Source organism: Zootermopsis nevadensis, unplaced genomic scaffold (genome assembly GCF_977971745.1).
Source record: "Zootermopsis nevadensis isolate Lab colony 2312 unplaced genomic scaffold, Znev_1.0 Znev_ptg000020l, whole genome shotgun sequence".
In the NCBI taxonomy this organism is placed as follows: Eukaryota; Metazoa; Arthropoda; class Insecta; order Blattodea; family Termopsidae; genus Zootermopsis; species Zootermopsis nevadensis.
The window spans coordinates 6,181,882-6,204,211 of NW_028259152.1; the positions used below are offsets into that span (position 1 = coordinate 6,181,882).

Consider the following 22,330-nt stretch of genomic DNA (forward strand, 5'->3'; position numbering starts at 1 on the left):
AAATTGGCCCTTTCTTATATCAGTATACTAGTGACTATCCACACTTCACTTTACCGCATTATGTTGTAATATTACCTGTCCTCATCTCCTGACTCCCAGAAAGTTTCAGTAGAACTGTCTGTGAGGCTGCCAACCATTGCTTGTCTGCTTGATGCTTTGATTTCTACATTGGCAGTCAGGTCCTTTAATGTCTCTACACAGCTTGTAACCTGCAAAATACAAAAAAGGAATTTAATTCCAATAACACTGTATTTTCTGAAATACTGTTTACTCTATAAAGATTCTCCAAAGGTATGTGACAATGGATGATTTATTATACCAATATTATGTCATTGGCTGAATCATAAAACTCATACTTTTAAATTCACATAAAAACTTTAATATTTAACAAGATGGTGTAAGCATTTTGGCTTCAATTCATTGCCTTAACAGGGTTTGTTCATGGTTTTCCTCAATCCCTCCTGGAAACTGCTAGAATAGTACCACAACACAGAATCAACTACTTCCTTCCCACTTCAGAATTTAGAATCATTTAACATTGTACACATAGTAAACAGATGAGGAAGCATCATTTAAGATACTCAGAAACAAATCGTGACTAACCTGAGAATATGTGGACTGATGACTCTCATGCATGCTCATACTGATATCATCTTGCTCTTCCTCTGAACGAGAGAGAATTTTGCTTATATTGCTGAATACATGACTCCTGGAAACAAACATATGAAATTAATTTATGCCTCATTTGAATCCAGATAACTGAATTTGAAGAACACAGTAAAAACTACAAAAACTGTAACATAAAATGTCAGAATTTTATAAAAATGATGCGATAATATGATATAAAATCGAGATGCAGTAAGAATCTGCCTTAGAATGATTACTAGCAACCATAATTTAAAAGAATGCAGCCCACTGTGCACTTCTGCCATCAAGACAAAGGGTCAAGGAGCTAACATGAAGAATCATCATTCTTTATAACAACGCATGCCCTCATGTAATGATCATCAATGTTATGCCTACGATAAAATTACTGGAAGGTAATGAAATATCCTCTGCACAATCCCAGTTGCTCCTTTATGATTTCCATCTGTAGATCTAAGAACACAATATCAGTTTGACAGCGACATGCATCTTTTTGTGAGTGAATGACTTTATAAGCAGTCTATCAAACTCTGTAACAGTAACCATCCAGGCTTCCCCATTACAGTGGATCACATTCCGGCGAAATTCAAATCTTCCTTATTTAAAATATAAATGAAAACAATTCTGACTTACAGACCACACACTAACCTGTGTAGGAACATGTGGTCAGACTGTGTGAAGCGAAGTCCCCAACATCTAATGGCCATCTGCTGAAGTGCTGAGCCCATAGGAAGCAACAGCATGAGGTCTGCTATTGTTTGTAGCAGAGTGTGGAATGTGGAGGGGAGAGGATGAACTGCTTCCCCAGCAATACTAATGTCACTCAGCGGGTGCTCACACACACCATGCAAATCCTGGAAATAGTATGCAAACAAATATTTCTTTGGAGATGACTGTCTTCTGGGATATTGCACAATGTAGTCTCATAGAAACTGACACTTCAGAGGTGTTTACTGCCTCCATCATCAGGATGATAATGACTCATAAAATAGGTCAATTCATATCTTGCCATTTCTTTGGGACAGGCATATCCAGTCTTATTGTTTCCATATGATAAAGGCTAAATGTTATTGTTAAAATTAAGTGTTTTAACTTTAAAAAAATATTTCCTGAATCTGAATTTGTCAAAAAGTGATCATGATAAAGACATGAGATAGTGCCTCTACCTTCAGCCCTAAAGGAAATAGCATGTTTCTTCAAAAAATTGTTACATACTGTACCTAAATGTCCACACAGTGTCACAACTCTGAATACCAACATCGACATGATAAAATAAGATTCCATATGAAAAAAGTAAAAGGAAGTTCAGCAATTACGTGTACAAAGAGACTGTACAAAAGCTACAGCCTCTTGAATAAGACTTCTAACAATTACTTATAAAATAACATTAATTAAGGTAATATTCCTCCCAAATCTCCAAGATATATGCACTTTCATTTAAAGATTAATGTCTATAATTTTTTAAGTAACTGAAAGTAATTATAGGAAAATTCCTTTCTCACATGCTCATCCTTCTTATCAGTTCTGCTGTTGTCTTCCTCACCCTCAGCATCAGGGTCAGGAGGAGCTGGCATGAGGGCAGCTACAAACCACCACAGCAGATCATGAAGGCATGTAGGTTGAGTGACACTTCTAAGAAGCCAATTCAAAGCCTATTGAGATAGAGCAGTAAATGTATTTTTAAAAAATAACAAATTAAATGATTAGTTAGAGATCTGCAATAGACTGCCCTCTTGAAATGGAAACATTTTAGGAGGAGGAGGAGAAGGAGGAAGAAGAAGATGATGATGATGATGTTGAAGCAGGGATCTGCAACATTAGACTGCTTTAGAGTCTTACTGCATGTGCAGAATGCATTATAACATTTTATCCTGTCAGAAACAAATATCTGTTTTTCAAATAACCACATACAGAAAGAACAAAAATATACATGAACTTGAACTTCTACATATCTCTTTCTCCTTAATTTTATCATTGTAATAATATATGGTAAAACATTTAAAATATAAATCATATCATTAACACAATTTTTCCACCATTCTGTTATTATATCCCTCTTAGGTCTAAATATTTTCATAGCATGGAGTTCTGAAACACCCTCAATCTGTGTTCTCCCTTAATGAGCAAAACCCTCAAGTTATGAACACACAGCATAGCAAAAGTGTAAGAAACGAAAACACTGTTAGTTCATTGTGAGCAATTCTTCTTTTAGGTTATTTAACAAAATCATTACACTGTAGCAGAACTGGCTGCCATGTGTTAACCTATGAAAACTGGGAAACGTTCACAGTTGTTACAGAATAAGCAATGAACTGAATGGAAATGGACAAAAATTTGATGGACCTACGGAGGCTTTGGTTTCCATAGCAACAATAGTATTGAGATTACTAACTGAGTTTCAATCATGAAATGATGACTGTGAAGATATACACTAAGTTGATGACATTGAGTTCTTAATAAAGATATTAATTAAATATTTTAAGTCTCATATCCACCACGCTGCAACAGTGAGCAGGGCTGTCACCTTCTGTTAGCATTTCTGTGGACTCAGTTTCTTGCAGACTTCCTTCCCCGTTCAAGTATTCCATTCCCACCCTCTAACATGTAGCAGTTTCCAAATATTTTTACCTGCATTGCATAGACTCGACATGTGGCTTTCCGCAAAGCTTGTCTCATGGCCAGCTGCAAAGCTTCCAAGTTATGCTGCTGCAACAGGAAACTCATGACTGGGCGATTCAGAATGTCCAACATGCAGCCCTTAAAATGTTCTGACACAATAGCAGACTGGTCCATGCATGGAACTAACTTCTGAAGGGCAGCTGATGGGTAACAGAGAAGTGAAGAGCCACCATCTGTATGGAAAATGAACACAGTATCATTATACAATTGAAACTATAAAAAGTTTTTCAAAATAAATAAATAAGCAAATAAATAAAAAGCCACCCAAAAACAGAATAAAAATATTTCTGGCTAGGTTCTTTGCAAATCTGCAATCTCCTATGGTTTTTTTGTATTCACTTATTAATTTCCTTATTTCTTTTGTCTGATTCAGAAATGGCCACTAAAGCTTTGTAACAATGAGCAAAACATACAAGTCTACAGAAGCACACTGCTTTCTGGACATTATCCATCATCTCAGTTTTAATAAAATACGACGTTCTAGAGACTGGAGTCTATCTCTGTCTTCAGATAAAACCTACTATGTGGGACAACACATTACACAACATAGACAGGAGTTGGTACCTGTTCTATGATGTGTAATTCTTGGAGAATGATTTTTTTTCCTTATGTCCCATGTATGTGTTGTCCCGCCTAGCTTATATGCCACAACTTTCACTACTGCTGTGTCCGGAGATACGGACTAGTTCTGTCGATTGGGCCCAACATAGTAGGTTTTTACCTGAAGATGGAGATAGGCTCCAATCTCCGACACATCATGTTTTATTAAAACTGGGACAATGGATAATGTCCAGAAATTAGATTGCTTCAACAATGCACCATCATCACAAATCTTCAGAATTAAGATACAAGTCTATTATTGAAAACACTACAAATAATAATAGACATGTCACAGTCAATTTCAGACCCAAGGTATTATAAATAGACAAGTCTCAACAGACACAAGAAAGTGGCATATGAGAAATGTCAGCTACCAATGTGACATCCAAAAAGTATACCACTGAGTTTCATACACATCACTATCTCTGTTATTCTTGAATGGCAGAATGAGATTTCAAGTATCTTTTCATCCTTATTTCCAAACCTCAGTACTTTAATCCAGAACTGAATATGGGACATCAAAATCATAAACATGTACAAATTAATGAGTTGTGGCTCAAACATAAAATAAAACAATACCTTCACACAAAGAGCAGAGTGGCTTACCGCTGGCCATCTCTCCACTGCTGTTGTTTCGTTTTCGCATCATGATGACACGTCCATCACCCTCTCTTCTGCTCCATGGGGCACCATTTGTACCCATTGAGACTGAACGATGAAATGTACGTCCTTTGCTTCCTTCACTCTCATTATCACTCAGAGGGCCCTCTGACAATGGCTAAACAGATAATGAGATAGGCAAAACTCATTAAATAACATATTTACAGTACATTAAATTTATTATATTACATTATGTTTTGAAAAAAATTACTGATCTACATTCCTTTATTTATTTCCACACATCACAAATTTAACTAAAAGAATACGCTTCTTCTTGACTCTAAATATGTAAGAAAAAAACAGTAAGGCACGTAGTTAAGGAAACAAAGTCAAGGTACATACCCGTAATCCTAATGGAGCACCAAGATGAAGATTCCCACTGAAAGCTGCTTCCACCAAACTCTGTTGTATTGTCTGCCTCCTGAATGTTTCCTCCAAGAACTGTTGGTCTTCATGTATTTGCTGTGACGGGTGAATGCCAAGTGCCTGCAGACACTGAAATGGGCCTGCTGGTGAAAATGGTCCAGGGGGATCTGGTGGACTGTAGTTTTCTGAAACTGATGGCATGTTGTTGACTGAGATTCGCCTGTGCTGGTGAGAAGGAAAGACTGAACCTGCAGCACTAGCAAGGTCAAGCAGAAACATAGCATTGTTTCTCATGATTATGTGTGTCTCTAATGGAGCTGAGCTGGCAGTAGGAGATAGCAACTTGGAAGATGAACCAGGACCTGCTGACTTCTTTCTCCCTAGGCTGCTCTTCTTGCTGCTGCCAGACTTATCTTTACCAGGCAAGCCACTCTGCTTCTTGGATCGGAGGTATTTTTCTCTGCATGTGTCACACACAAGATACCAGGAACTTCCCCCAACACCTCCATCTCCACAGTTCCCAGCCCAACCCACACAAAAGTTTCCCCCACTGTTGTAGCCCTTTCCTCCCGCATGACCTCCGCAACCGGGATGAACCTGTCGCATGTGGTACGTGACAGGGTGTGGGTACATATTTCCACACAATTCACACACTGTTTCTCTCTCTATTCCCCCCACTCCTGCTCCTAACATTGCTGCACCACCTGCTAGCCCACCAGCTACTTCCCCTAGCAGGTTGACCCGTCCCATGGGTTTCCATTCTTTCTTCTTGCGACCAGCTTTCTTACTACTAATTTCCCTCTCATTGGCCCCCCGCTGCTCCTTACTGTCTTGTAAACCCTTACTGCCCATGGCACTAACCATCTTGTCTGCACTAAGAGACTTCTTAGTAGGTCTGGCTGGCATTGTGGGACTGGGCAGAACAACTTGCTGCATGATGGCTTGCAGGCAGTTGGTACTCAACTCCTCCCACAAGTATACCAGGGACTTGAGAGCTGGAGGTAGTACTGCCACTGTGTGAAAAGAAGTTTCAGGAAGAGAAGCCAATTTGTCAACAACATCTCCTGCTGCCGCAGCACTACCACCACCACTGCTGCCACCGCTCTCTTCCTTAATCACAGCCTCTCCATGCTGCTTCTTGGCTCTGTTTCGGTTTGCATTAGCATTTGCTGCTGATCTTGTCAGGGTTTCTAGTGTTGATGGCTGAATATGAAGGTAATTTCCTGCTGTACTAACTTCAACTGAGTGCCGCTGGCGTGCTCGTTGTTCTTTTGTAAGTTCAGATCTCCTCCTTTCTGCAACTCCTCCACCCCCTGCACCTCCTACAGGCTGGCGAGTCACAACAAGAGCTCCCTGTTTTGGCAAGCTGGGATGGAACTTGAGAAAAGACGCACATGCCATGGCATCATGTACGACTCCTTCATGCCATAGAAATGCTGCAAAAATGGCTCTCAAACTCTCAGCAATAGATGGGCTTACAGCTTCCTTCACTGGCTCTTTTGTAAGAGTGATGTTGTGATCACGGTTGGAGCTGGACTGTTGTGTTGGTGCAGGTGACATAGCTCGTTTGCTACTGCGTGCCTTACTGCCTGTGCCACTTCGATCTTTGCGCCCCAGCTTTGGAGACAGTCGCTCTTCCTTGTTTCCACTAGCCCCAATGCTAAAGTGGCCCTTCATGCTGGCTGCAACACTCTCAGGACTTGTTTGGGTCCCAGTCTGAGTCACTGCCCTGGGACTGTACCCCAATGTTTCCTGCAGAAAAAGGATCTTTATGGAGGCATAGTATGCAACTAGGACCATAACTAGCATGCTACATAAAGTATGCAGTAAAATAGTTAAAAGAACACTGTTAGTAAAGGCCCAATACAAGCCTTCTCACTCTTCCCACCTAACCTTTAACTGCCATCCAGGATAATGTTTTCCCATTCATGAAATGTAAATGTGATACATTAACACAAGCAAATGTTTCATACCCAAAATGTCATGTCACACATAATATGATTAGTATCTACACAATAATATTGATGATTGTGTAGCACATCAGCAGTAGAGACATGGTCTGTTACAGACAGGAAATAAGTAAAATCCAGGCAACCAAAATTACGCTCTTGGTACAAAAACAGATATCTTCAGAATAAATAAGTGAAGAATATAATGCAAACTGATTGCTTACAAGAGGATTTGCAAAACAAGCAGACCTATGCAGTTCAGACATATAAAGCAAATGAGAAAAACAGAATTCCCAAAAAGGAAATGGAATTGAAACCAAAAGAAACAGATCTGTGGACAGGCCAAGATTACAGTGAATGAACCAAGTGAAGACATGCACAAACAGAAGTGACAACTTAAAACCACAAGAAAATAAACAAGGATATAATGTTTGACCCTCAGAAGAGAACACAAGATAAATATCATTTGTAAAGTTGTCACTGTTATGGAAAACCTGTGTGAAATGAAAATGATCAGCATGAAAAGACTCATAACTCAACTACGTAAGTCTCAAATAAATAATTAAAATGGTAAGCTAACAAAATCAAAAACTGAAATGACTTCAAATACCAAAATACATTGTGGAAATTAAATGCACAGTGTGATATCAACAGAAATTATTCTATACATTATGAATTTTAAAGTAACCACGGGGTCAATTTAACACACTTGCTCATTCTTTCTAGGTGTGCCAGGTGTGCTGTTTGGACTCCCGTCTGAGCGCATCTGTAGGGAACTGCTGCTAGGACTTGGTGATAGATCACGAGTGTTGGCTGTTGTTGTACATCCACTGGGAGACTGGGACAAGTCATGAGTAAGGCTACTCACTAGAGCACTTGTATCACTTTGTGTAGAGCCACGCCGATGAGACACAGCACTGTGCTGCGAGTCTACCATGGCACCTGATACTGTTTAACAAATGGTAAGTCATAAATAACACCTGTATACTACTATTTAAAAACTGTAACAGTGCATGGAAACAATACAAAAGTAAATATCATCCAAACATTATCATTAACTAATAGCACTATAATTCAAATATTAACCCTTACTGTCCATGTGATGCAGCTGGCCAAACATCAAACTAGCATACCATTAAACCTTAAGGTAATGTTCAGCCAGATACCCCATAATATGGGGATTTAAATCCCCTATTCCCATACAGCAAAGGTTTATTAATGATTTGACATACACCAACATGGTACTGGTTCACTTTCTATTTCAGAAGTTCAGTCTCATATTTAGGATAGGGTTTAAAGAAATGACAAATGAGAACTATGGCTGTAGTGGTGGTAATTATCCTAGATCTGTGATACGTTACTTAAGACACAGTTACCTCACTGTCCGTTATTTCAGCATTTACCTTCTCTTAGACACTGACAGTTCTTACCTTTTAATATAACCTCAAACAAATGGTATTTCAAGCACACAAAACATACCAGCAGCCTTTATAAATTATGGTTCAGTTGATCTGCTTCTGGGGATAACTGCAGGAAAACTAGCATTCCTATCACACAACAAGGTCTCATAACATGAAAATATTAATCCTTCACGCATCTTACCATTAACATAAACTAGGCTTAATTACCTCTTTTGCATACTCTAGCCAGAGTTACTCTCTCCATCATTTTCCAGGTGTCCATGACCTTCTTGCTCCAAAAGTTTGTATTCCTGTGCTTGCTTAGCACCTGTCTTCATAATGTATTTATTTAACCCAATTCTTTGGGTATTATTCAGTTTAACTGGTAATATTTTATACATTTAATTTTTTCATTGGATATTTCATTGGTGCTCTTAATCTTAAAATAGGTCATATAAATGTCATTTGAGCTATTTCTGGTCATTTAGTGTCTCTTTTTTTTAATTTCCAGGCTTCATTACCACCTTTCAAATTGTTGTTATGATGTTATGTATTATTAATGTTGTTCCTAAACCACACCATTTTAAGTAAAAAAACAGACAATTATCAAGAAATCTTAATGATCTTTACATAAAATTCATAAGATATTTTAACTTCTTTTGGAAATCGCAGGGACTAATATAAGCACATTACATCAAAAACAGTATCAGTATATCCTACATTAAACATGGAAAACGGTGTGCTATGCTGCTAAAAAATGCACAAAAACAGACAAAACACATACATATGCATACTCTAAAAACAAAGAGGAGGGTCAATACTGACATTTACTGATAACATATACCATGCCATGCAGAAATGCAATACAGATTCAAATACCAAATATGCAATCTCCCCATCATCACACATTTAGTATGACTGTATAAACTTGCTCAGAAGATGGCAATATCCTGTGAGTATATATGCACAGAATACATGTTTTGTTAAATATCAGAGACAGTTGTTAATTTTCTAGTCCCCATTGTTGTGTAAAGTGTAATAAATAAATCTGAAAAGGTTTTTATAACGATATTTTTTTTATCCACATAGAAAATGCAGCAGCATGGGGCCAAGTAAACCCTAGCAATATATTCAATACAAAAATGAATATTTTCTGCAGAGCCACTGATTTTCCAAAAAATGCCACAGCTATCTGTCAGAGTATATTAATAACATAACCACACATTTTTTATATTCCCAAAGATCAGATGAAGTTAGGTTGGGGTACCTGCATAGCAAATGGTGGAAATTCAGGAGAAGGAATCATGCTATTCATGTTCAGAGACTGCATGAACAACATGTGAGTAAAACAACCCCCATTCAAAAAAGCAGTAAAACAGGCAACCAAGCAGTTACAAGAAAATTAACCCAATACAATGACAGATCCCATGACCAAGCTTGAGGAATGTTAATTGCATCCACAAGATAATACATACATAAAACAGAAATGTAAACAAAAAATTGAATGCTATGGTTCATGTACAATAATAGTTCAGACACACACAGATCCCCACTACATTCTATAACATGGAAGTCCTCCTGTACAGACACACATTAACTAACATATTTTAGATTTGGAACATAACACAGAATATTCTAAAACTTTGACAAAGCAATCTAGTCAACCATTTATATATCTAGTGGAAACCTGGATTTTTAATGTTGCTATTATTTATTTTTGAAATTTTATACCGAAACAATGACTAAATGAGAAATATGAGGACTTTCTTGACTAGCTGAGCTTACTATTAGCTTCTCAATTACCCATTCAAACTTAAAGCTCTTCTAAATAATATTCAAAAATTCAACCCACAAAGAAAATGCAACTCTACTTCAGTACAAAGATCAACATGTTAAAGCTGTTTAAGGAAATAATCCTTGTTTACATAAAGGATTATACAAAACCCACAAATAAAAAATGAAGAGTCACTGACTGTTGAAGCAAGTGGGGCATATAGTTACCACTGTCTTTAAAGGGTTAATGTGATATACATAATCAGTTTCACACAGAGCTTCTGAATGACAGCCACTTTTATTGTAAAATATTGTATGTAAGAAAGTAATGTCCCAAATAACTGCAAAAAAAATGTACAGCATGGCCATTAATAGACTAAAAAACTCCCATGTAGATCTTCTGGTGCAAATAGAAAGGTGATTGTATGTTTAAAGGTGACATGTATCAGCTATTTTAGGAATAAGAATGTATTAATTGGAAGTTTATTTAGTGTTATGAATTTATAGCTACTGCATCTATGTGTAAATTTTACTTCAAGGATACAAGACATTACAATGACAGTGCTGAACACTGTTATAATGATTTATTTACCTCCTCTTAATTAATACAGTGTTTAATATGCACACAAGGCTTTCACGTTCCATCCTAAACACATGTCTAACAACACCAAGCAATGCCAGCAGACAAGAACAAACAAGCCACTGGCTTACCTAGTGGTGAGAGACCAATGCTACGAGGGGAGCCGTAGGCTTGAGGGCTGCTGCTAGCACTATCATGTAGCAAGCCTACCACAGGTCTGCCACCTAGTGGAGAGCCAGCAAAGTTTTGTCAATGCAGCAAAAGTTAACTGGCTAATGTGACAACTGGAGATCTAAGAATTTCTCCAAGAAGTAACAAACAGGAATTTTTAAAGTTTTTTAGTCACACTCAAAAGGTTTAAAATGTATGTAAACCTGAAGTTCTTCAATGATGTAGACAAAATGAAGAATATACTGATCAGAATTGACCGAATACCTTATTATAGGCCTATTTAAATAATACATATAAATATAATCCACAGAATTCAATATTTTATATCTATCAACAAACACAATACCATAATATTCATTTCTATACTGTTAATTCAATTTATACCAACATACATTTTTAACTTTCAACTTCAAACAATAATAAAAGAATGCTAGAGAAGCAAAAGTGTGTATGTATAGTATCAAAGTGTTATTCATTTACAAGTTACAATGATTATGAAAGAAAAATACAAGGCTATAAAACATTATTTCCATTTTATACCAGTGCACCAAACTAAATGCCACTGAAACTGCACTCTTTATACAGTACTTCCAGCTACTAATGTTTGCGCTATAAATCCATCAAACCTATATATATACACTTTGTAATAGTAGTACAACATTCTGGGCTTCACAAATGGTAATAACATAAAAAATTATACCTGCTGACATACACTTCACAGAAAATACATGAAATCAAAATAGTATAAATTTATAGAAAACAACATAAAAAAATTGTGCTCGAAAGGAATGGAAATTGTGCACAACAGTTAGCAAACATAAGGCATACAAAAGCAGTCTCATCATAATCAACTAATTGAAGCAGTGCTTAAATTGTAAAATTGTTATTTTATCATGGCCAATACTTCATTTAGATGGCTGTCCTCAAGTTTGTAGTGCTGGCAGAGTGCTATTACCCTGATAATGGAGGCAACAGTAACCTCTGAAATGCTGGTAATGCTCTACCAGACTACATGGCACTGCAAGACAGAAGACAACCATCTTCACACTCACTGCTGTGAGAACCTCAAATCCTACTTAGTACTTCACTTGTTGATGCAGCATTACAAACCACAGAGCCAAGGTTTCAGCATATGAAGCATCCACCTACTCTATATATTTTTTACAATTCCTCTCTAATATGAAAATTCAAGCAAAATATTTGGTGGAAAGTAATCACTTTCCTGTATTCATTCCTACACAACCAATGTTTTCACTACATTTTCAATCCAAACACTGCAGAGAGAGAGAAAGAAAGAAAGAAAGAGAGAAAACATGTATGTATCTCCAGTCACCCAAACAAGCAGCATGGAGGTGGCAGAAACCAAATAAACCAGACAGAGATAATGAGAGAGGCAGGCGAAAGACATGAACTGCACAATACCTGCTACATTAGGGACACTGCCTGCTGGAACGTTAAGGGAGTGAGCAGTGCCTGCACAAGTTTGTCTGCCCAGTGGAGCTACGCGGCAAATGATAACAAGGAAGTCATTTCACCCAAGTATTATGTTATTATCATTCAAAGTTATTTATTACGCTCTTTGGAATATGTCCATTACATACTATAAAACTGCAGTTTAAGAAATGCGGATAAATGTGTCACAGTGACACTAGCATGGAACAGTTCAATAACAAACCTAAAAGCCTGCACATCACTGAGACTTGGGTATGTTCTTAACAGAATATCTATAACATACTAATAATATTACAAACAGTAAGGCAACTATTTTAAGAGAAGCAAGATGAGAAAAGAAATAAATATGATAGTCTGCTTCTTACCTGGAATTGATACAGGACTAGAGCTGCGACTGAGTCGTGGAGACAATCCTCCTCCTGGGCAGGCCTTAGGACTTGAGCTACGAGACGTACGCCTTGGAGTCCCAGGTGGAGTAACTCCATTTCCATTAGCTCGACTCTCTCCAATTGCTTTCACTAGATCTTTTACTGATACACCAACTAACTCTGGAGGTAGATCTCTACAAATGAAAACATAAACAGAAGTACATGTTAATTCATTCCATTTACTACAGCTTGTGACACATGTAAGTCTGTAAGCACATATACGCTCTACAGAAATACAACTCAGTTTTTAAGTTCAACGGTAGTGATTGAAGTGATCCTAAAATTCATCCTGTGGCACACTTCACAGATTTTTGAGACGTTATGAAGGTAACTGTAATGCTCTTTCTCCCCATTTTCTACATGCCAACAATGTTCATGAGTTGCCAAAGTGTAATATATCTGTGCTTTAACCCGTAAGTCACCAATAAATGACAAACCTTCCAGAAGATCCTCGCCTCTCTGAGCTATGTCGCCCCTCTTCACCTTTCAACCACTTCTGTAACGCAGAAAATTTCCCACTTTCTCTGTCTTTCTCCTTTTCTCGGTCTCGATTTCTCTCTCTTGACTGTGGAAGACTGGGTTTTGGAGACAGTTCAGGCTTATCACACTTCCCATCAGGAACATGAAGGATGTCATGGATGTCTTTAGTAGCTGCTCCCACTGAAAAGGAATTATTATAAATTTCATGAGCCACATACCATATAAGACAATATCCCACCATTTTGCAAGTTCATTCTAACCCTCAAATAAAACTGGTATGCTATTAAAATATTAAGAATACATGAATTAGTCAATGTCAACAAAATATGAGGTATCAAATTTTAATGAGAAAGTATACATTCTATTTAACTGAGAGAACAGAAAAGCAAAAAGCAAATTGGTATGAACATCTTTTGAAAATGTCAACAGACAGACTTCCAAAAATATTACTAAATTATAAACCCAGAGGATACTAAAATATCGGATGACCTATAGCTAGATGGGAGGATGCATTAAGTTGGGAATAGGCCAATGGCCTATATCCTTGAAGCAGAAGAAGAAGGAGAAGTATACATTCTAAACTCCTATATATGAAAGCAAGGGAAGATATTTCCTTGGTCAAATTCCAGCATCAGTAAATCTTACAATTTTACTTACATTACATTCTACAGGTAAATCATCATTCTTCCTAGATGGCTGTCTTCTGGGTTGTAGTACTGGTAGAAATTTACCACCTTCTCAGAGGTCCTTGCTGTCTCCACCATCAGGGTAATTATGGAGGCAGCTAGGACCTCTGAAGCATTGGTAAACTTCTATCAGACTACATGGTGCTACAACCCAGAAGATAGACATCTTCATGCTCACCACTGTAAGGACCTCAAATCCTACTCATTCTTCCTGATTAATCAAACACAATAATGCTACAACCATTTTCACATAAACCTTCCTCATGTTTGATGTGACAGTAAAATTTGTTGTAGAGTTTCTTGAGACATGTTCAAATGATATACTATTTATTTTACATTAATTTTTCTAACACATCAAACTAATTCTTTTGCTGTCTCAGCAATTTCATTGTTCTCAGAAAACTTCTCTCATCCACATATTCATCATTGTTCACATGGAGGCATGGAAAAAAGGGTTTGAGACTTCAATCACAATAATACAAAGTAAAACAAAACAATATTCAATATTTGCAGCTTTGAGCCTATGTAGTTGAAACTTCATAAGAGCTGCTGGATTCTTACATTTGTTCTCTTGTGCAAATGCTCCAAACACAAAAGGGTTAATGTTGCTACTGCCTGCTGATCCCAACTGTGGAGTATCCTTATTGAAAGGCATGACAGACCCAAAATTGAAACCTGTGCCATCTGCTGAAGCAAATGCTGTAGCATTTGTATTGCTGGAGAAATCAAATCCTCTTTTGTGCGGCGAAAACCTATTTTCATCTATATGAGTCCCATCTTCCACTGTAAACTCTGCAAAACAAATACAGTATTGTTCAGTACAGAATAGGTATCTATAGCTGGTATCTTTACAAAAGAGAAAGTCAAAAAGAGTAAGCACACTCATCAGAGTAATGAGAAAATATTGTGTTAACAATATTAAATCTTCCAATGAATACTTCAGAATAGACACAGATAAGATGTTCCGTCAACATGTTCCTCACAAACAAAACAACGAAAAGGACTCCCACCTAAATTCACAAGATACAATCCTCTCAAGAACAGTTTCTTTTAATCACCTAACGATACAAGGCTGGGTTTTTGCAGCACTTTACAAAACAAAAGTATAGCAATTACATATCCAGGGTCTTGATAGATTTTTCCTAACTTTGATTTACTTAAAAATTAATAGAGAAACAGCATTATTATCTTGTGGATACACAAAGTCCTCAGAAAACAGAATGCCACACATCACAACATTGAAGTACATGCTGGAAAGCAGAAATCTAACTATATATGGAATCCTACTACTACTACTAAACTTGGTGGTATATAGCGAAAACAAAAAATTATAACATTGCAGTGTAAAATTTAGCCAAAAGATGGCAGAAGATATATTTTTCTGTATGTTACATGGGAAAAGAGTGTAAATTCTTTCAAACCTGACCATGAAATAGTTATGACATCACCTGTGGATGTATGTTAGATTGAAAAATAACTTTGGCATTATTTGTGAATGTAGATTAGGTAAGGTAAAAATAGAACATACATGCTTGTAGTCACTGACACCTCATTTAAATGAACCACAGCAACATAAACAGATAAATTACACTATTAATATTCATATCCTCAGACTGTTTACACTAAAATGTGTTAAATACCTTCATCCACAACACCATCCTTTCTCAAGTAAACCACATCACTCCGGCTAAGGGCCAAAGACCAAGCCTCACCCTCCGTGTTAAAGCAGAACTTTCTCATAGTGTCCTTGTCCAGCTGCACCCACGTTCCTTCTCCATTAACCACCTAAACAAAGAAAAACCAAATGAACTGTTCAGTGCAATGGTCCTAATTCTCCACATATGTCTCGAATTGGAATACATTATGACATAACACTTCTCTAAAACCAGATATTGCACTTATTCTTCATATTTTAGAGAACCCACTAGATTTTATCTTAGGAAAACAAGCTCAGGCCTGATCCATGGACTTGTTTGTCTACAAAACATAATTAAAATACCTAATACCATCAGCTACTCAAAAATATTTGGCTTTATACAACAGGAACAATAATTTGAAACAACATTTAAAAATTACATATTACTATGTAACTCACATGATCCACAACTGTCACATGATTTCCAAGAACCAACATGCCAACAGGTGAAGCCTTGAGATTAGGGCGACTACGAACGTTGTGGCCTGATGCCCCACACTTTATCACTTGATATTCACCAGGGCCACACACAGTGGAACTCTTTGCTCGCCTAAGAAAAAATAAAACAATTTTTACACAAAGTGGTCACAACATGTGCAGGACACAAAACACACTGAGGTCCGATCACATAATCTCCTGTGATGTCTCACAATAGCATAATACAGCAGAAAATGTAAATTTATGTTTTTAGGCATGTTTGAAACTTAAAGTTGCAAAATATATGCCTATTAACTTCACTATGTATGCCTGACAATTCTAGTACTTTTTATGTCCTTTATAATAGAAATTTAAAATAAATACATGCCCATTCTTGTTAGAAACTTCTGGCAGTTTCCTCATAATGGTTTCCTTGATGACCTGGTCAAGAATGGACTTTGGTTCCTCCACTGGGAGCAACAGGGTTTTACCAAGGTGTTGGTTATACTGCAGGCACCATGCCTCGCCATGGCCGTTGCTGCAGTACTGATGAATTGTATCCTGGCTCAGACGCAACCACACCCCATCATCATTGTGGATCTGTAAGACCAGAATAATAATGCACTAAGGAAAAATTTTATACAACTCACTGCTACCACTTCAATATCATAATTCTGTATAGCTAGAAATAAAAGGAGGAAGCATATGTAGAGAGCATTAATTCTAAGTACAATGCCATTTATCAAGCAACATGGATTACAGAACTATTTAACATGTAAGGGCAGCTGAATTGACAAATTGTCAGGATCTGACACCTCCATGCTAATATTCGAAGTGCATGGTAACTCACTCAGTGCATACATGTCAAAAAATAACAGCAATTTTTACACATATACAACTAACATAAAACAAATTAACTGATTTATATCTTAACTGCGTCATGTTTGTGTTTAATCAATATAATAATTTATTCACCGTCTGTACACAAACTTAAAATGTTGTTAAAATTACTTAAGAATACATAAAATTACAACATTTTTTATAATTATATCTTGATACATTTCACATTTGACGACATGTTTCGGTGTATTTCACCATCATCAGGTCAATCAATTTAAAACTGTTTTAAAAAACTGTTGTACATCCTGCTCCGCGTATATTGATATGTTTGACTGTTTTGATTTCCTTCCTTTTAATGCTTGGATGTTTATATCTGTAATATTAATTTTCAAATCATGATTTTTGGATTTGACATAGGAAATATAATAATTTACAAATTTTAGATTTATTACCGTAATGTAATGTAAAACAATAAAGAAGAATCACAAATATAGTAGTAGAAGGTAGTAAAACATACCGGGTTGTGAGTGATGCGTTGTACGTCCGATATTATGGGGCAGTAGCTTGTAACTGATCTGTGTGTGTTGTGTGTGGCTATATATATTGAGTTGAGTGAAAGTTGTTCAGTTGGTTGGGTCGATGGACTGTAGAATATTAAATATTGGATTGTTTGTGTATATGTTACTGTCGTTTAATGCAATATTTTGTTTATGTGTTCTTTGTATATGATAGAGACACCATAGAAAAATATCATATACAAAGAACACATAAACAAAATATTGCATTAAACGACAGTAACATATACACAAACAATCCAATATTTAATATTCTACAGTCCATCGACCCAACCAACTGAACAACTTTCACTCAACTCAATATATATAGCCACACACAACACACACAGATCAGTTACAAGCTACTGCCCCATAATATCGGACGTACAACGCATCACTCACAACCCGGTATGTTTTACTACCTTCTACTACTATATTTGTGATTCTTCTTTATTGTTTTACATTACATTACGGTAATAAATCTAAAATTTGTAAATTATTATATTTCCTATGTCAAATCCAAAAATCATGATTTGAAAATTAATATTACAGATATAAACATCCAAGCATTAAAAGGAAGGAAATCAAAACAGTCAAACATATCAATATACGCGGAGCAGGATGTACAACAGTTTTTTAAAACAGTTTTGAATTGATTGACCTGATGATGGTGAAATACACCGAAACATGTCGTCAAATGTGAAATGTATCAAGATATAATTATAAAAAATGTTGTAATTTTATGTATTCTTAAGTAATTTTAACAACATTTTAAGTTTGTGTACAGACGGTGAATAAATTATTATATAAATTAACTGATGTTTACTTACCTCATCTATGAAAGCAATAGTGCCATTAACATGAACAATTCCTATCTGCTCACTCTGCAGAGAAGGATGGGCTCTAATTCTAAGTCCTGCACTATTTTTTGCTACAAATTTTCGCAGACGACTGGGCTGATGGGGAGCTTTCTTCACAACACTCTGTGTAGGAGGTGTCATTCCTTGTGGTGGCTCTTTCACTTCTACTTTGTATGCCTGAAACATAACTTATTTTTATCGTTCAGCTCCAAGTAATTTGCTACAAGCAACAACAATTTAGTTACCACCCCTCTGCTCTTTCAAAATGCAATGGTGAAGAAAATTGGAGACTGAGGAAACAAATTTATAAAAACACACACAAAACCTGCAATAAAACTGAAAACAGCAAAAGAGAAACAGAAGAAAACAGGGAAACAACAATGGAAAATATGAGAGACATAACAAAAAGAAGTTCAAACCATACAGTGAGTTACCTTTATAAGGAAATGACACACAGCTTTACCACATTCTTTACCCGTGATGGAAAATAATAACTGGGAATAAAATAAAAGAGGAAGAGAGCAATTAAAAAAGTATTAAGCAGAAACAAAAAGGAATAAGAGACAAAATCACACAACACAAAAACACAAGGAAATGAAGTTGGCTAAAAAGACAGAAGCTTCTCCACACAGTTTAAATGAATTTGGATTCAGTTTTGGTATTTCAATTTGGAAAATGGAGATGGGAAAAGCAAAATGATGAAGGAAAGCAACAAATAACAGAACATAAATAATTAAAAATAATAATAAACACAGGAAGCAAAGGTCACTTGCATCCTCCAAAGTTTTCATGCATGTATGTGTTCATCACAATATCTGGTTTCCATGCAACAACCACTAACAGTTTGTCTATACTTACCTCTTCCATGTCGTAACCATCAATGGTAACAAGCACAGAATACCAGCCAACACTTCCTGGTGTCCATGTCGCACTATACGTTCCATCAGAGTTTGGACGTACCAGCATGTTCTCACTTGAACGTTTAATTGCAGGAGATGTAAATCGCAACTCCTCAAAAGAGTAGTTCTCATAAGCCTGGGAGTTGGGGTAAAAATAAATCAGAGCAAAATAAGAACCCACATCCAAAATATACCATGTCACATTTAATTTTTGAAGGAAGATTGTATATTACATCTCCCAATTTTGAGAATATTATGAAATGACTTAATACTACAGCAGCAGAACCAGAAGGTTGAACACCATTAATACAGACGTCTACAATTGAACACAATCCTGTGACTTCAATCCACTATATTCTTAACATACCTTACCCATTCCATCAAAAAATATATTTCTTACAAACAGGTATTGTGACCTGTAAGATATATATATTAGTATATTTGCATGAGAACTCTTGAACACAATCATTAAATGTGGAAAACTGTACACTAATTGTCTTACATTCACTTTAATGTAAAAAATTGTGCATAAAAGTAGGGTCAGTATGCAAGTAAACACTGTGATGAAATATATAACTTAGTTGTTTTTTAATGGCTACTAGAGCAAACCTGACTTAAAACGTGCCAAGCCACTGACTCCTGCCAAAGACTATTCTCCAGTCACTCATTGTCCTGTTTTTTGAGATTTTATGAAGAATAAAGAAAACCAAATTCTATATACAGAAGTTTCAGCTGGAATTCTGTGTATTCATTTCATGATACATTGTGATAATATCTCCATGGTCTCAAAAAGTATTTAATCCAAGTTTCTAGCACATTTGTGCTATGAGGAGATAATTATAGCATTTCTTAGCTGTGGTCTTTCACCAATCAAACAAATAGCTTCATAACAGATGTTACTTCCACGGTTATCTAAAATTAATAAGACTTTGCTTTCAGTTTTAAATTTTAATCTAAGGATAAATCTAAGGATAAATCTTCCTTCAGCAATCCATAGGCACCCATTTTAACAAAACTTCTTAGTAGAAGTTAAATTAAAACAAATATTCAGAATGAAGATTTCTGTCTTCTGGGTTGTTGTGCTGTGTAGTCTGATCGATGTTAACCAACCTCCGAAACGTTGGTAAACATCGACCAGACTACACAGCGCAACAACCCAGAAGTCAGAAATCTTCATACTCATCGCCCTGATGACGGAGGCAGTATGACCTCTGAATCGTTGGTTAACATCGACCAGACTACACAGCGCAACAACCCAGAAGACAGAAATCTTCATACTCACTGCTGTGAAAACCTCAAGTCTTACAATTATTCAGAATGTTTAATATGTTGATTAATTTAAAGAATTATTATGTTGAGTAAACTTATTTAAATAACATACCTTCATAATGGTGATAGCATAGTAACACATCTTGTCTTTGACAGTAACCTCATATGGTGTGTCCAAAGAAGGATGTGCGTGCCCCCCAAAAGTCAAAGCATCTGGTTGGCTCACCCGACGCATCTTACGACCCTGGTCAGAATCACCAATCTCTTTCTTGTCAATAGGAACTGCCTTTACTTCAATCTGAATCACCAGACATGAAAAATGGAACAATTCAGGTCCTTTCAAGTCACATTTAAATTTAAATTAACCAAGACCAATTCCATATTTACTGCTTTGCACAGTTGTGTATGACATTTTCAATTCATATTTATCTGCATAAATATGTGACAAGGAAAAGCAAAATGAAGAAAAAGATTTGCAAGAATGAAAAGATATGAGCCATCTAATACCTAAAACATCCATACAGTTACTGGCAGTGATATAAGATTATTTAAATTAGTCTTCTATATTGCAGAATTAATGGCCATAAAAGGAACTTTTCACCACTGTGTTAGATTTTTATAATTTGTTATAATCGTGCATTAAAGGTGCAATGAAATTCTCTGCAAATATCAAGTCAATACATTTCACCAATCAACTGTTTGTGTTTGACAATTCATATATTTGGCTGATTTCTGGATTATAAGGCATTTTTCTCCATTACAACTCAGCATATACCATTAAGTCAGTATTCTGATTTATTGAGTTCCACCCACCTTCAGGTTGGGAACATGGACAATATCTCCATACTGGTCTTTGGTAACAACAGTAACAATAGCAGGCCAACCACATCGCATATCATCCCTGCTGTATAGCACCTCACAGTGTGCCGGATCAACGTACGAGTCTGGCTGTAACCATCGAGACAGTCGTCCACCGCTTGTCCCCGGGACACAGTGTACAAAGTCTTTCAAGAACAGTCGCTCATTGGAGTGGCAACTGTAACACAATAGCAACAGGTGAAATGATATGATGTGTTCACTATTTCAAACATGGCATGGCCTTGGAAGTAACAGCAAGAAATCAGCTCGTAGAAATGATAGAAGGGCCTTCATGTAATGCAGAAGTCATGAATCAAGACCACAGCAGCTACACTAAACCAGACTGGGATATGCTTCATACCTCATTCAGTTATGTTGATAAATGATCACTAGGTTAGGTTAGGTTAGGTTAGGAACAGTCATGAAAAGACATACCTACTTCAATTTGGAGTAAACATTTTCCAAACATATCATCTGTGACTTTCATATTTTGTGAGCCCTGATACTCACTTATTACAGATATAAATCAAACTTACTGTTGCAAAGCACACCAACCACATACAAAACTTCATAATTAAAAATGTTGTAAAAGTGGTAATTATATGTACCAGCTACTTTAAAAATTAACTCTGCATTTTGTACAAATGTGTTTATGATTCTCAGTGTAAAGTGGTAGAGAGAAATCATTTCCTTAAATAACACTGACCAGTTGTTTGTAATGGAGAAGTGTTATTTTCTTTGAGGTACAAAGTGAATTCTTAAACATTAATTAGATGAGATTTTACTTCAAAGGGTTAATTAAAGATACACCCAAATGAAAAATATTTACAATCAATTTTCAAAATTAAATTTGCCAAAAATATGAAGTGTAGACAGCAACAACAAATTTCACTAAAATTTACAGGGCTGACAGTAGTGTCAGAAATTAAACGTGTAGATGGCCAACAGATAAGTGTTCCCGATGTTCACTGACTTTAATGAATTTTGTGTATAAAATGCATAACAATTAAAATCTGTGGGTGTTTGAGAATGAACAGCCTATACCAATATCTGGCCATAAAGGAAAAT

General features: G+C 36.3%; 1 protein-coding gene across 7 annotated transcripts in view; it reads right to left on the bottom strand.

Annotated features, from left to right (window-relative positions):
- The window catches only part of hiw (MYC binding protein highwire), a 123,096-nt gene that overhangs the window by 15,056 nt on the left and 85,710 nt on the right, over nucleotides 1-22,330 (bottom strand). For 2 of the 7 annotated variants that reach the window (XM_087352123.1, XM_087352124.1), the window contains exons 36-55: nucleotides 21,218-21,440; nucleotides 20,517-20,702; nucleotides 19,095-19,271; nucleotides 18,207-18,413; nucleotides 16,371-16,582; nucleotides 15,965-16,115; nucleotides 15,510-15,654; nucleotides 14,431-14,661; nucleotides 13,141-13,363; nucleotides 12,641-12,837; nucleotides 12,246-12,323; nucleotides 10,784-10,876; nucleotides 7,609-7,847; nucleotides 4,927-6,702; nucleotides 4,504-4,702; nucleotides 3,274-3,497; nucleotides 2,148-2,297; nucleotides 1,294-1,499; nucleotides 604-709; nucleotides 76-209 (exon numbers count right to left, since the gene is read on the bottom strand). In XM_087352123.1, the coding sequence (XP_087208249.1) occupies nucleotides 76-209; nucleotides 604-709; nucleotides 1,294-1,499; nucleotides 2,148-2,297; nucleotides 3,274-3,497; nucleotides 4,504-4,702; nucleotides 4,927-6,702; nucleotides 7,609-7,847; nucleotides 10,784-10,876; nucleotides 12,246-12,323; nucleotides 12,641-12,837; nucleotides 13,141-13,363; nucleotides 14,431-14,661; nucleotides 15,510-15,654; nucleotides 15,965-16,115; nucleotides 16,371-16,582; nucleotides 18,207-18,413; nucleotides 19,095-19,271; nucleotides 20,517-20,702; nucleotides 21,218-21,440 (5,157 nt within the window). The remainder of the gene's footprint in view (nucleotides 1-75; nucleotides 210-603; nucleotides 710-1,293; nucleotides 1,500-2,147; nucleotides 2,298-3,273; nucleotides 3,498-4,503; nucleotides 4,703-4,926; nucleotides 6,703-7,608; nucleotides 7,848-10,783; nucleotides 10,877-12,245; nucleotides 12,324-12,640; nucleotides 12,838-13,140; nucleotides 13,364-14,430; nucleotides 14,662-15,509; nucleotides 15,655-15,964; nucleotides 16,116-16,370; nucleotides 16,583-18,206; nucleotides 18,414-19,094; nucleotides 19,272-20,516; nucleotides 20,703-21,217; nucleotides 21,441-22,330) is intronic. The other 5 variants (XM_087352125.1, XM_087352129.1, XM_087352126.1 and 2 more) reach the window with 5 other exon arrangements.